Genomic DNA, 13749 nt, shown 5'->3' on the forward strand with positions numbered 1-13749 from the left:
TGCATGTGATTTGGAAAAATTAATGAAGATGATTCATGTTTTTTGGGCGTGGAAATTGCTGCTCAGTGCGGAAAATAACATGAGGATCTAGTTACTTTCCTTTTTGTGTCCTCGCAGTTTTTTTGGCCATTGAAGTCTTTGGGATAGTGAAAAGCTGCACTAGGTTAAACAAAACAGGTAAAAAAAAATGCAGGCGGAAGAACCACATAAAAAAAAAATCTGCATTCCATATTTTTTTTGTGACCGGGATAGCTAAAAATTATAAAATGTTAAAGGACCTTTTTTCATTTTCAATATTTTTGAGGGGTTAAAGTTTCTCATTTTGACAAACGGATCGCCTATGAAAATGATTTTCATTGTGTAGTGGGGGACTTTTTTTTCATTTTATTGGGAAAATTTTATGTTTTATTTTTAAATAATATTTTTTTTGTTTTTTCATATGTCCTCATGTCTTTTCATATCATACACTAATACTGCAGACACATACAATACATCCGACACCCTTATATTGTGCACAAAGTTACTATCCTACAATTACCCCTGGTAGTGGAGGCGGAGGTCTTCTGGGCTTGTTACATGTTAACTTCAGAGCAGTTAACATGTAAGGAGGAGGAGGCACAGGTAGCACTGCAGTTTCTGCTCCATTCAGTAATCACAGAACAGATGAGAACTGGGAGCCCCTTCCCATCCTCTCTGCCTGACTGCACAAGAGATGGAGATTGTAGCACAGCAAGCAGACGGTGTCTGAATTCTGAGCTAAAAGGTGAAACCCCTGCAGACATTAGAGCTTGGCGTCCTGGATAAATGCAGAACGGGTCTCAGTTGCATATCGCAGCCGACACCTGTCTAACATCCCCGCAGCCGGAGGTTCCACCGATCACGGGTGTTAACCCCTTTAGGTGCTTTGACGTAGATCGGACCCCTCATCCCTCCCCCATGTGTATTGCACTGTGTAAGCTGTATCTGAGCTTAAACAAGTGATCAGAAGATCACTTGTTTAAGCTCACATGTTACTAAATGTAAATAAAAGTTAAAACAATAAAGGTTTTTTTTTTAAACAAAATTAAATAATAAAAGAAAGTGAAAGTCCCCCATACACCACAATTCCCTAAACACAAGTAATAAAGTACAAAAACCACTAAATCACAAAAAAAAAACCCACTGATTTGGTATCGCCGCATCCGTAACAATATGTACAATAAATCATAATCAAATAACTCCATTTTACAAACTACACCCCTCAAAATATTCAAAACAACCTTTGGTAAGTTTGTTAACCCTATGAGTGTTTCATGATGGTGAAAAATAAATGAAACTGAAATGACAGAAATTAAATTTCATCTTACAATATATTCATTGAACATTAAAAGGGTTAGCCTGCCCTTTAAGAATACTGCCACTCTGAGAAATTTTTGAGAGTCAGGATGAATCGGCACATGGTAGTATGCATCTTCAAAGTCTAAAGTCCCCCATCTGAGCATTTTGTGATATGAGATTGGTGCTGTCTTCACCGTTTCAATTCAGAATTTTTTGTACAGAAGAAATTTGTTTGGCCTCTTCAGGTTTATGATTGTGTGATATGAGCCGTTTGGTTTCTTTACCAGAAACTTTGATGAGTAAAAACCTTCTTGTACCTAAATTAATACTTGTTTGTGAATCAGGGAAATTATTTCCATCTCCATAGCCTGTTGTTCTAGACGGCCTAGATGAACGATGCTGTAAATGTCCGTAGGGAGAGCAGCCTGGAACTTGATCCGATAACCCCATTTGATGACATTTAGAACCCAGAGGATGTTGTTCTTTCCCAAGCCTGGTAGAAATCCCTCAATCTGCCCCCCATCATCTGCCTGGCATCATTATTGGGAACTGGTTTTTGATTGTTGTGGCCTGTTGACAAAGATGTTTCTGCTCTTTCTTCAGAAGGTTTGGAAATTGGTCTGACCTTCTCTTTTTGACTGATCGGGATGAAAATGTTTCTGGTTATGAAAGGATTTCTCTGGTTGAAGAATTTTGTTTCCTGTGGGAACCACTTCTTTTCTGACACTTTTTCCAAAATATCATCTAATTCAGATCCAAAAAGCCTGTCTCCTTCACAAGGAATACCTACTAGCTTGTTTTTGGACCCTGTGTCCCCTGACCAAGTTCTTAACCAAGTATATTTTCTAGCCGAGTTAGACAAGGCAGACGCTCTGGCAGATTTATTTGATCGGCTGATGCATCTGCAATATAGTTGCTTACCATTTTAAACTGTGGTAGGGATGATAGAATGTCTTCTATAGAAGTACCTGAAATCAGGTGTTGTCTCAACAAAGCGGTATTTAAAAGGGCTTTAGTTTTCTTATCCATTGGGTCCTTTAAGAGACCTTCATCCTCTAAAGACAACGAGGCTTTTTTAGGTATCCCCACAATTGAGGCATCCACTTTTGGCACCTTATTCCATCACAGAGCATCTTCCTCAGCAAATGGGTTTGCGTTTAAAGGAATTTTCTCAGGGTCTTTCCACTCTTTTTTAATCATACTTGAAATATTATCATGAACTGGAAATACTTTTGTCCTCTTTTCTTCCAGACCTTTAAATAACTTGTCTGTCCATGACAACCACTTTAGAACCACTTCAACTATTTTAAGCAGGCTAAATATGGTAAAAAAATGAGGAGGGACCAACCAGGGCAGGGGCATCTGGAGTTTCATCAGCTCTATGTTGTTCCTGGTTACCAAAGGTGGGATATTGAGATCCAGTACACTGAAATAATAGTTAAATACTCTGCACACACCAGCGTCCGAGACACTGGCGCCTAAAATTTTAAATCCCCCTACTTGCTGACGTCATTAAGCTCTGCCCCTTACTTCCGTCCGCCATGGCTTCCTGTCTTCCTGATAGTAGAAGACACCGGACTTCAGAAAGAGGAGGAGAGAGGTACCGCTCCAGCCCCATCTCAGCTGCAACAAGCCGTGCTAGCAGCAAACTCCATCGGAGGCATCAAACCTACAATCTGCCTAGACATGCCCCTATACCACAGAGGACTAACAGTCAGGAGTCTGGAGGGAGCCGAAGCTCCGTGACACTCCAACCAGGCTCCTAACAGGTAGGCTGAACAATACCTGGCACTTGATAAGAGAGGATTCCATCCGTGTCCAGGAACAGGAAACAACTGAAGTAGGAGAGGAGGCACTTCCTTTTACAGATTCTGTGCCGTTTCCTGTCCCTGGGGGAGGAGAATCCCTCCTGTCAGTGCCGTTGTGGAGGTGAAGGGAAAAGACTAATTATTTGATTATTGTGGCATGTTGTGTTGGCATGTAGTTCTTTCTTCATATCATGATAATATCCTCATGAGCAGGTTATAGAGATGAGATACACCCAGGGCCAATGGGTTTGGAATTCATCCCTAATACAACACATAGGCAAAAAAAAAACAAAAGGTCAGTGGGGTTTTCTGGTTGTTTAATTATGTGGCAGAATATGCCAGCAGTTATGTGGAATAAGTGACCATATTTTGTGATTTCTGTTTAAAAACAGAAAAGCAACAATGAGAACTTGTGAATTACAACAACGGCTATTGCGTTCAAATCTCTCCAATACTAAATACATTGTGGCTCCAGAATATTGGTATCCCACAGTTTGTTTTCAGTGTGTTACATATCACTCATTTTTTTTGCTATGCATAAATCTTTTTTCTTTTTTAAGTAATATACAAAAGTGTTAATTCAGTGTTTTTCCAGTTCATTGCAGGTTTGTGTGGAGCACTTTTCATTGTGTTTGGGGCTATTGGTGCCTTACTATGCGGATTGTATGTTGACCGGACAAAGAAGTTCACAGAAGTTGTGAAAATCTGTTTTGCGTTGACATCTTTAACTGTCATTGCCTTTGCTGTGGTGAGTAAACAGTAATGTATTGAGATAAAAAGGGCTTGAAATCTGAAACAACACTTCCTTTGCGGGGGCTGTCTCCAACACATTCACAGTTAAGCTATAGCTGAATGGCTGTGGAATTTACATTTGCTGTAATTTCACAGCCATTTTGCAATCATCAGAAACCAGTTGTCTTATGGTCACCACTTATAAAAACCTATTCAAAAGTAAAGGTCGATTACAGTAGTCAAGTAGAGAAGAGCACATCATCCACATAATATATGTCAGATGACTACCTTCCCACCTTGACCAGGCATCTACTGAGGGATAATGTAGAAGGCATATTACATTTGTAAAACTCTAGTGCTTCTTTTGCAAAAAGAGACAAAAAAAAACACCTATGGATCTTCCGAGACATACCGGTAACTCACAATGGATCTTAAGTTTTGCCAATATTTATGTAATTTGTTATCTAAAAAAATGTCTATTTCTATCTGGAAAATAGCTTTTCTTCAACCACATTCAATGTATTAAAAAAGAATAGTACAACTCCATATGAAGTGTACGGCAGCTTAGAGTACTTTATTTCACATTACCTGGCTCCCTGCCAGCAGCGTGTGGTAAGTCCCTGGATGGAGGGGTGATCGCAGCTGCAGTGTCCTAGTCTCCTCATGCATTCTTCCTCTCCTCCACACTCATCCAGCTCCCTTCCCCACTTCCTGTCATGTGCATTAAACAGGCAGGGGAGGGAGTGGGATGGTGTGGAGTAGATGAAGAATGCATGAGGAGACTGAGACACATGCACATAGGCCAGGTAATGTGAAATAAAACGTTATAACTTTTATTCTCCAAAAGCAGACTATTCTACAGATTTACAGTTATTATATATATATTAACCTTTGTTTATTTGTTTGGTACTTTTGCCTGTGGGAGGCCCCTCCGCTCTTGGTAAGCCCCACCCCAGACACACTAAATTTTAAGGAAAGTGAAATGGGGGGAGGCAAATATTTGGCAAAAGTTTAGTTGCAAATTTAGTTACAATACCTACCCTGCACCTAAACATGCCACTTAACCCCTTAATGCTGCGTCTTTTTTTTGTTTTTGTGTTTTCATTTTTCACTCACCACCATCAAAAACTTTTTTATTTTTCCATGTAGAGAACTGTGTGAGAGCTTTTTTTCTGCGTATTAAATTGCCCTTCATAGTGATGGTATTTAGTATTCCAAGCCATGTCCTGGGAAGCTGGAAAAAAATTCCAAATGCAATGAAATTGGTGAAAAAAAGCATTTGCGCCATATTCTTGTGCGCTTGGATTTAACGGCTTTCACTCAGCGCCCCAAATGACATGTCTCTTTCTCTGTTCGGGTCGGTACAATCACGGGTATACTAAATTTATATAGTTTTTATAATGTTTTCATACATATGATGTATAAAAAAAAAAAAAAAAATCATCTGAACAAAAAAAACAATCTACAATTTGCCATCTTATGACACTAATAACTTTTTCATACTTCGGTGTACGGAGTTGTGGGTGGTGTCAAATTTTTGTTTTGATGACATTTTCACTGCTACCATTTTGAGGACTGTATGGCCTTTTGATCACTTTTTTTCTATTTAGCAAAATGGCAAAAAAGTGCCATTTTCAACTTTGAGCGTTATTTTCCGTCGAGAGTAACAGTTATTATATTTTAATAGATATTTTGGGCTCAGCGATACCTAGCATTTTTATGATTTTTATTGATATGTTTGTTAACACCTTAGTGACTAAGCTCATTTGCACCTTGATGACCAAGGCCTATTTTTCAAAACCAGCATGTGTCACTTTATCCAGTTATAACTTTAGAATGCTTTAACTTACCCAAGTGTCTTTGAGTATGTTTTTCCTTTACATTTTCTACTTCAAAATAGTGGGACATTTTGGTTCATATATTTAACATTTATTTATGAAAAAAAGGCGAATTTGGTAAACATTTAGAAAAAAATTAGCTATTTTCAAACTTCAAAATGTTTTGTTTTTCAAACTGATAGTAACTAATTTGGGTAGTATGACTAAGTAGCATTTACCATATCTTAGCTTTGTGTTGGTGACATTTTGGAAGTATCCTTTTGTTTTATTATGATGCTAGAAAGATCACAAATCGAACAGCATTTTCTCAAATTTTCAGGAAAATTTTAGAACTAATTATTTTAGGGACCATTTCATTTCTATAGAGGTTTTGGAAGTTCTGTTAATAGAAGCCCCCACATATCACCCTGTTCTATTAACTTCACCCCTCAAACTATTCCAGGCAGGAGGCTTGTTAACCCTTTATGTATTTTACAGAAATTCAAACAAAATGAAGGTTTGATTTGGAATTCACTAATATTTATCATTAATACAGTCATTTAGCTGCAAAATTTACCCACATTAACTGAATAAAAGTAAAAAAAAACTCATTTAGGAATATATTGTGCAGTTTTTTTCCGAGTAAAAGAACCCCCCAGATGTGGATGTAATCCACTGTCAGGGCACATGGCCGGGCGCGGAAGGGAAGGAGCACCATTGAGCTTTTGTAGGCAGGATAGTTTTCAGGTGCCATGACATGTTTGTAGAGCCCCCTGAGGCAATGTTCACACGTAGCATTTTGGTTGCGTTTTGTAACACAATTTCCAAAGGCTCCACCTGCTATCACACGTTGAGGTGAGATTGCATTTCCTTCGTGTTTAGTTAACGTGTTGGAAACACAATGTTACCAAAATATGTGATCTTGAGTGGAGCCTTTGGATTGCTTTTCCAAACGTAACCAAAATGCCATGTGTGAACGTGGCCTCAGAAACCACAAACCTTTATCCCAGAGAATTTGTAAACTTTTTATCATGTGGTATATTAACCCTGTGCCACTGATATCCAATACCAAATTTATGTTTTATTAGGTGTACATTTAAAACTTATGTACTCCCCAAAAATTTTTTACCTTTACCATATTCTGACTCCTATAGCTTTTTCATACTTAGGAGTACAGATTTGGCTAAGGTGTAATTTTTTCCGGGACGAGCTGACATTTTCATTGCTACCATTTTGGGGACTGTGTGTCCTTTAGATCACTTTTTATTATGTTTTTTTTATGTTTTGCGAAGCAGCAAAAAAGTGTTGAGCGGACATTTGAGTGCATTTCCGTTATGGGGTTCACCGCTGTGAATAACCATTTTTATATCTTAATTGATTGGATATTTTGGGACGCGGTGATATCTGACATGTTGTTGTGTTTTTTTTTTTACTTTTATATGTATTTTTCATTTTCATAAATTCTTTTATTTTTGTGTTTTATTATTTTCACATTACTATCATATGAACTAGTGATCATGTGATCACTAGTTCATACTTATGCACTGCAATAACCATGTATTGCAGTGCATTAGAAATGTCAGCCTCTGCATCCACTCGGCCCAGGAGCAGGCAGGTGCCGATGGCAGACCCGGGGACCTTTGTTAGGTCCCCAGCTACCCGGCTAAGAAGATGTCACCAGGAAGAGAGGGAGGGAGCCCTCTGCAGGTACATTGATCCCACGGTCACACAGCATTGACTGCGTGATTGAACGAGTTAACATCTCCGTTCCGATCCGGACTGCTAGAGTTTAATTGGTCCTACCATAATCAGTATAGCAGTATATGGGGATTTTGCACATCGTCTATTACAATGTGTAAATAGTCTTTGTATGACCCGAGGCTGTCATGGTAACAGACCGCAGCTCCCCAATGACGTCACGGGGAGTGATGATCTAAGCCACTATGGCCACTGGCTTTTTAATGCTGCGGGTGTAACTGCAATATGCCCACCTTATATGGAGAGGGTGGGCGTAATTGACATAAAATATATGAAATATATTTCCATTAGTGTCTTAGATTCATAATTGTATAAAAATCTTACCTATTTATTTCATTTAGGCATCTAATTTAAAGAAAATTGCTCCTCTGTTGGTGGTTATCTGTTCTTTAATTGGATTTTTTGGATTTGCAATTTATCCAATTGCTATGGAACTAGCTGTGGAATGTTCATACCCAGTTGGTGAAGGCAGCTCAACAGGCTTGGCTTTTATATCAGGGTAAGTGGAATAGTTCACACTTGCTGAGTCTGTATATCTACATCTACTCGCTTTGAAGAGGGATGAGCAGTGCTCATCCCTCCAACACGCAGTGGTATTCTTCAGCATATGTCCATATGAAATAGGCCTCACACTGTATATAGGCTACAGACATCCAGCACATTGAACTCAAACTTACCTTTATTCACATACTAAAGTAACAATTTGGAAAAAATAGCAGTTTAAAGCATATGTAAATTAGGCTATGGGTGTACTCACTCCTGCCACCCCATTTCCTCCTAAAACTACAACCTTCTGGACTAACATCCCAAATGCATGTAGAAGCCGGGAGTCATAGCTGACTACTGCCGTGCAGACAGGACCCTGTTAACTGCGCATCAACAGCTTGTCAGCAAGACAAACATTTGCTCACCTTTTAACATATGCAGTAGTTAAGATGGTAAGACTGAAGGAGGGAAGGTTAGGAAGAAGCAGGGAGTGTGGAAAGGGGGTGTGGGGGCTGGTTTCAGTTTGAGTGGCTTTCGGTTGCTGTGCCGGTGTTGAAAAGAGATGAGGGTATTGACATATAATAAAAATCAAGAGCTTTGTTTTAATAAGTACATGTGTTTTTATTCTCTAGTCAAGTCCAGGGATTAATATTTATGGTGGTATTCCAGTCACTTACCAAACCTTATGCGGTATCTCCACTATCCTCATGTGGCATGAATCAGACTGAAATATACGACTGGTCAAGTAAGTATTTTCCTGTTTGCTTTGTCAACTTAAATAAAATATATTTTGGAGGTCATTTAGCATGGCTTGTGCTGGCACACAAGCCTTGGTAAAGTTGTATTTCTGCATAACTAGGGTTTGCATGGAGGGGCATGTAGTGGGGTGTTCAAAGCCGCGCTGCTTATCAACAAGCAACTTGTGCAGGTTATAGTGCAACCTAAAGTGTGTAATAGGCACAAAGTATATCTTTAGATGGTTTAGTCTATTCTACCTATTAGTTGGCTTAGTCTGTGTACACAAAAAGGTGCCAAAATATTTCTGGATTTTTTTGCTGCAGGCAGGGGCGCCCGCTGTGGGAAAAGAGGCCAGTGTCAGACACTGTGCAACAAGTGCCCAGACTGGCAAACTGCATCCAGGAGGATTCCCAGTGGGCTATGCATTAAGAAACACTTAATTGTGGTCCACTAGGCTAAGGCCACTGAAAGAGTTAGGCCCCTTCCACACTAGCGAGTGTGATGCGATGAACTCGCATCACACTCGCAACGCAAGCTGCCGGGAACGCACGGCCCGAACGCTGCACTGCGGGAGTGAACTGACATGCTGAGTTCACTCCCGCGGTGCAGCGTTCGGGCCGTGCGTTCCCGGCAGCTTGCGTTGCGAGTGTGATGCGAGTTCATCGCATCACACTCGCTAGTGTGGAAGGGGCCTTAAAGGGTATTCCAGGAATCAACATAGTTGATATACAAATGGGTACTTAAAATATAAGCTAATATGTAATTAATTGTTATTTTAAAATTTGCTCCATTTAGCAGAAAAATGCTGTGGACATAGACTGTAATGAAGAATTAAATGGCTACTGGCCCTTTAATCAGTCCGTTGATTTCCTCTGCGCAGAACAGACACCGAACAGAAGATGGCTGCTGGTCACATGTCCACATCACATGTCCTGCATCTGCCTGGGCAGGTCAAGTGATTACCACTTTGTTAGTTTGTAGTTGGTTGCAGTGAATCCAGTTTTGTGGTGAGACATCATCTCAGTGAGGTATTTGCAGTTACGCACATAGGGGCAGATTTATCAAGCTGTCTGAAAGTCAGAATATTTTTAGTTGCCCATGGCAACCAATTACAGTTCAGCTTTCATTTTACCAGTGCCATGGGCAACTAGAAATATTTTGACTTTCAGACAAGCTTGATAATTCTGCCGAATAATTACTATGTAAACAGAGCAGCACAGTCTATTACATCATCACTGGGCGCAGAGCATAAAAGCGAGGACTTACTGAGAACTAAGGATTCCAGTGGCGGCCATCTTGGTGATCACTCTGCCTACTTTAGAGAGGCCATAACATTTTGTGAATCACAAAATCAAACTATTTAAGCTCCATTTTGTGATTAATAACATTAAGTTTTGTTCTATTCATTTATTAATAGCATCATGGGTTTTGGTATCAGACGTTCATATTCCTGGAATACCGCTTTAACTCAGTTGCCTTCCTCGTATACGCTACCTCTCATCCTTCTCTTCCTCCTGGATGTCTGCCCCTGGTTATCAGTACTGTAGAGTCGAGCCCCCTCCCCTCTGCCAACCTGGATGGAGGTAGTGTTTCTTTAAGTGTATTTCAAAGTTTACTTTTATCATCTGCGTTATTCAGTTATAGAATTTTGTTAAAAGTTAAGTTAGCCCCTTTTCAAATAAGCCACCTAAGTTACCCTATTCCCCGTCTTCTTGACAAGCCAGGAATATTTTCTTTTAGTTGTAAATTTTACCAGAATTCTGTCAGTGAACATGTCCCACTGTACTAATGTTTTGAAAGCTCTGAGATATAATAACGATGTATTTCATTTCTCCAATTTTAGAATTATGTCATAAAGGGAACATCCCCTCAGCTATGGTATTGACCTGAGTGAAGTTGGCCCCCCCCACCTTGTTCAAATCAAACAAAATTGGTGTCAAACGTTTGTGCTACGTTTGTGCTGGTTTGTGAAGCAGAAATTTTTGTTTGTGCCGCTATCGTTTTTGAGATTTTAATGAATGTTTCCAGAGGTCATCAGAGGTTAACCAGCCCCCCCCCCCCCACATTGCCCAAATCAAACAAAACTGGTGCCGAACAATTCTGCTACGTTTGTGCTGGTTTTGTTTTGAATATATGAACAAAAAATTAAAGTTCAAAAGTTCAAGCAGCCCCCCCACATTAACCGAATCAAACAAAACTGGTGTCAAATGTTAGTGCTATGTTTGTGCAGCAAAAATTTTCGTTTGTGCCGCTATAATTTTTACGGTATCTTCAGGTGTTCAAGGTGTTTAGGATGAACTGGTAAAAAACAAACCTAGTGACACTTCCCTGATTTGATCACCAGGGGGAGCTAGCAAACACATTGTACTTTGGAAGAAATGAACTCTAATGACCTTTGCAAAAAAGTATGAATATATTAAAAATGATAGCGGCACAAATGAAAATTTTTGCTGCACAAACGTAGCACTAACGTTTGACACCAGTTTTGTTTGATTCGGTTACTGTGGGGGGGCTGCTTGAACTTTTGAACTTTAATTTTTTTGTTCATATATTCAAAACAAAAGCAGCACAAACAAAAATTTGAGCAGCACAAACGTAGCAGAATTGTTCGGTCCCAGTTTTGTTTCATTTGGGCAATGTGGGGGGGCTGGTTGACCTCTGATGACCTCTGGAAACTTTCATTAAAATCTTAAAAACGATAGCGGCACAAACGAAAATTTCTGCTGCACAAACCAGCACAAACGTAGCACAAACGTTTGACACCAATTTTGCTTGATTTGAACAAGGTGGGGGGGGGCAACTTCACTCAGGTATGGTATTGTTATTTCCATCAAACTTTTGCTTGCTTACTGATGGCACTTTTCTTTTTCTTAAAACCAGTGGCCACTTTAGTCATGGCAGGGATTTGCAGCATTGGAGCCTGCATATTTATCATCTTTTTTCATACGGATTACAAAAGGTTAAAAGCAGAGGCTGGAACAGAAGAGGAAAGACCTGAAGATGCACTTGTCCAGGAATGACCTGTTTTTATATAGACTGCAAAGGCTGCTGCGTCCTGACACTGGATCATGTGAATCATATAATACTGAATATCCTGAAAAGACTTGGATAAGTGTAAACGGGGTCACTTCATTTTGACCGCTTTCACAAAAATGTAATGATTGTGTGCATTGATTACAATGATTGTCCCCATCTTTTTGAGGAGCACAGGGTATGAAGTTACATGAGTGGGACAAATGTACATACAATACCAAGAAGTAGTAGTGGTGGTCTATGATCTCTGCTCTATAACATTAACTAATAGCCAAATCTCACTCTTGAAAAAGTGAATTTTTTTATCCCTACTCCTGTATTTAATGACTTCACTTGGATGAAAGATATTTATACCCTCCATAAGGTCCAGTCTATGAATAGTCCTAATGATGAACTGTGGTGAGTAGGGAAGAAGAGGCCTTTGAAAATGTTTTAGGCTTAACCTTTATATGACAATTACAAAAGATGCAACCAAACACAAGAACATCAGCTAATAAAAGAGGAAGCTAAAACAAGAACACTGTCTCACAAGACAAATACAAGGTGTAAGGCAGTGGCTGGAAAAATCATCAATGCAATCTATGTTCCAGCTAGATTTCTCACCTATGCTTGGTAAAGGGTTTGCCGTTGATGATAAATCCAGATTCTGGGGCAGCCTTAGTGCTGCTCGTTTATAAACCCTAGCTGCACCATGGGAGGGTCTCTGACCAGAGCTGGATCTTGTGCTCAGTAAAGCAAGCATCAAGGTACAGACTGCCTTTATGTTTATCTCCTGTGTTTAGTAGCTAGAAAGAAAATGCTACTGTAATAGCTAGCGCCCAGACGAGCATGTCTTTTATTTGTATTTTGTTTCACGTGATGAGCCTGTATATATTCAGCCTGTAATTAATCTTCTAATAAAGACTTGTAGACAAACCAGTGTGGAAATACAAATCTGCCTATTTGCCTCTGAACTGTCTTTGCTCTCACCAGTGAGCTGTACCCCTACAATAGTCATCTTTAAAGGACACCTGTCATCAGGTCTCTGTCACTATTCCTGTCACCACTACCTGTTGGAGCAGTTCACAAGGATTCCATCACAGCCTTTATCTAGTTATTTCATACATTAATCATTCTAAAATCATCCTTTCTTTATTATGTAAATGAGGCTGGTCACATGGTCAGAGGCAGTGATGTCACCCCTGTTACCCCTCCCCTCTCCCTGCTCATGTCTGTGTGTAATGTATAGTAAAGCATTGCTAGTGTATCTGCTGACATGCTGCATTCTCCTAATACACAGAGACACAGACATCAGCTACACAAGTACCTGACATGTTCTTACATGGCTGCCTGGAGCTGTTGTATCTCTCCTATACACACACAGGCTGCAGGAGGCGTGGCCACCAGCAAGCACATGGAGCAGCCATTACATGGAGCAGCTGTCAGTCAAGCACTGGGGGTGTGGTGGTGCCTCCCACTCATTAATAAGCTGGACAGCTTGAATATGCTAATGACTCATTGGACATTTCACAGGTCATTTGCATACAGCTTTAGGACCTCATTTCTTAGGTTTACAGGCATGTAGAGGGACAATGAAGGGATAGAGGCAATGCTCTCTAATGGCAGTTTATGAAAATATATTTAGTTTAGGAGGGTTATTTTGCATGACGGGTTCTCTTTAACCTCCTGATGACAAATGTAACAGTTCAAGCAGTACCTAATCTACATAAAGCAGGCTTCTAATACCTGGGAGACCTGTAGTCTTGGACAATGTCACCCAAAATGCCATGGTTTAGCCCCATCCAAGATGTGATAGCATATCCATCCAGGATATTGAACTAGCTTACAATGCTCTGCTGGCATCATTTGATGTTAAAGCCTTATATACACATGAGACTATTTCACATTTTATTTTCACTAGGGGTACACAATATTAGGCCCATAATAGCTTTGTTTTAAAATATTTATAATTTGCGCATACACACAACTATTTTCTATGATGGGTCCTTCTTTTGGCAAATTAGAGGGACCGCTATGGGCAAATCTGGTCTAAATGGCACCTACTTCCGTTCTATGCCCGG

General features: G+C 39.8%; 1 protein-coding gene across 1 annotated transcript in view; it reads left to right on the forward strand.

The window, feature by feature from the left end:
• SLC49A3 (solute carrier family 49 member 3) overlaps positions 1-12608 on the forward strand; it is a 36032-nt gene extending 23424 nt beyond the window's left edge. Inside the window, exons 7-10 of the mRNA XM_072155383.1 lie at positions 3721-3873; positions 7774-7931; positions 8551-8663; positions 11537-12608. Of these exons, the coding sequence (XP_072011484.1) occupies positions 3721-3873; positions 7774-7931; positions 8551-8663; positions 11537-11676 (564 nt within the window). The 3' untranslated portion in view covers positions 11677-12608. The remainder of the gene's footprint in view (positions 1-3720; positions 3874-7773; positions 7932-8550; positions 8664-11536) is intronic.
• The last annotated feature ends 1141 nt before the right edge of the window (positions 12609-13749 follow it).

The sequence above is a fragment of the Engystomops pustulosus genome, chromosome 1 (genome assembly GCF_040894005.1).
Source record: "Engystomops pustulosus chromosome 1, aEngPut4.maternal, whole genome shotgun sequence".
Classification (NCBI taxonomy): domain Eukaryota; kingdom Metazoa; phylum Chordata; class Amphibia; order Anura; family Leptodactylidae; genus Engystomops; species Engystomops pustulosus.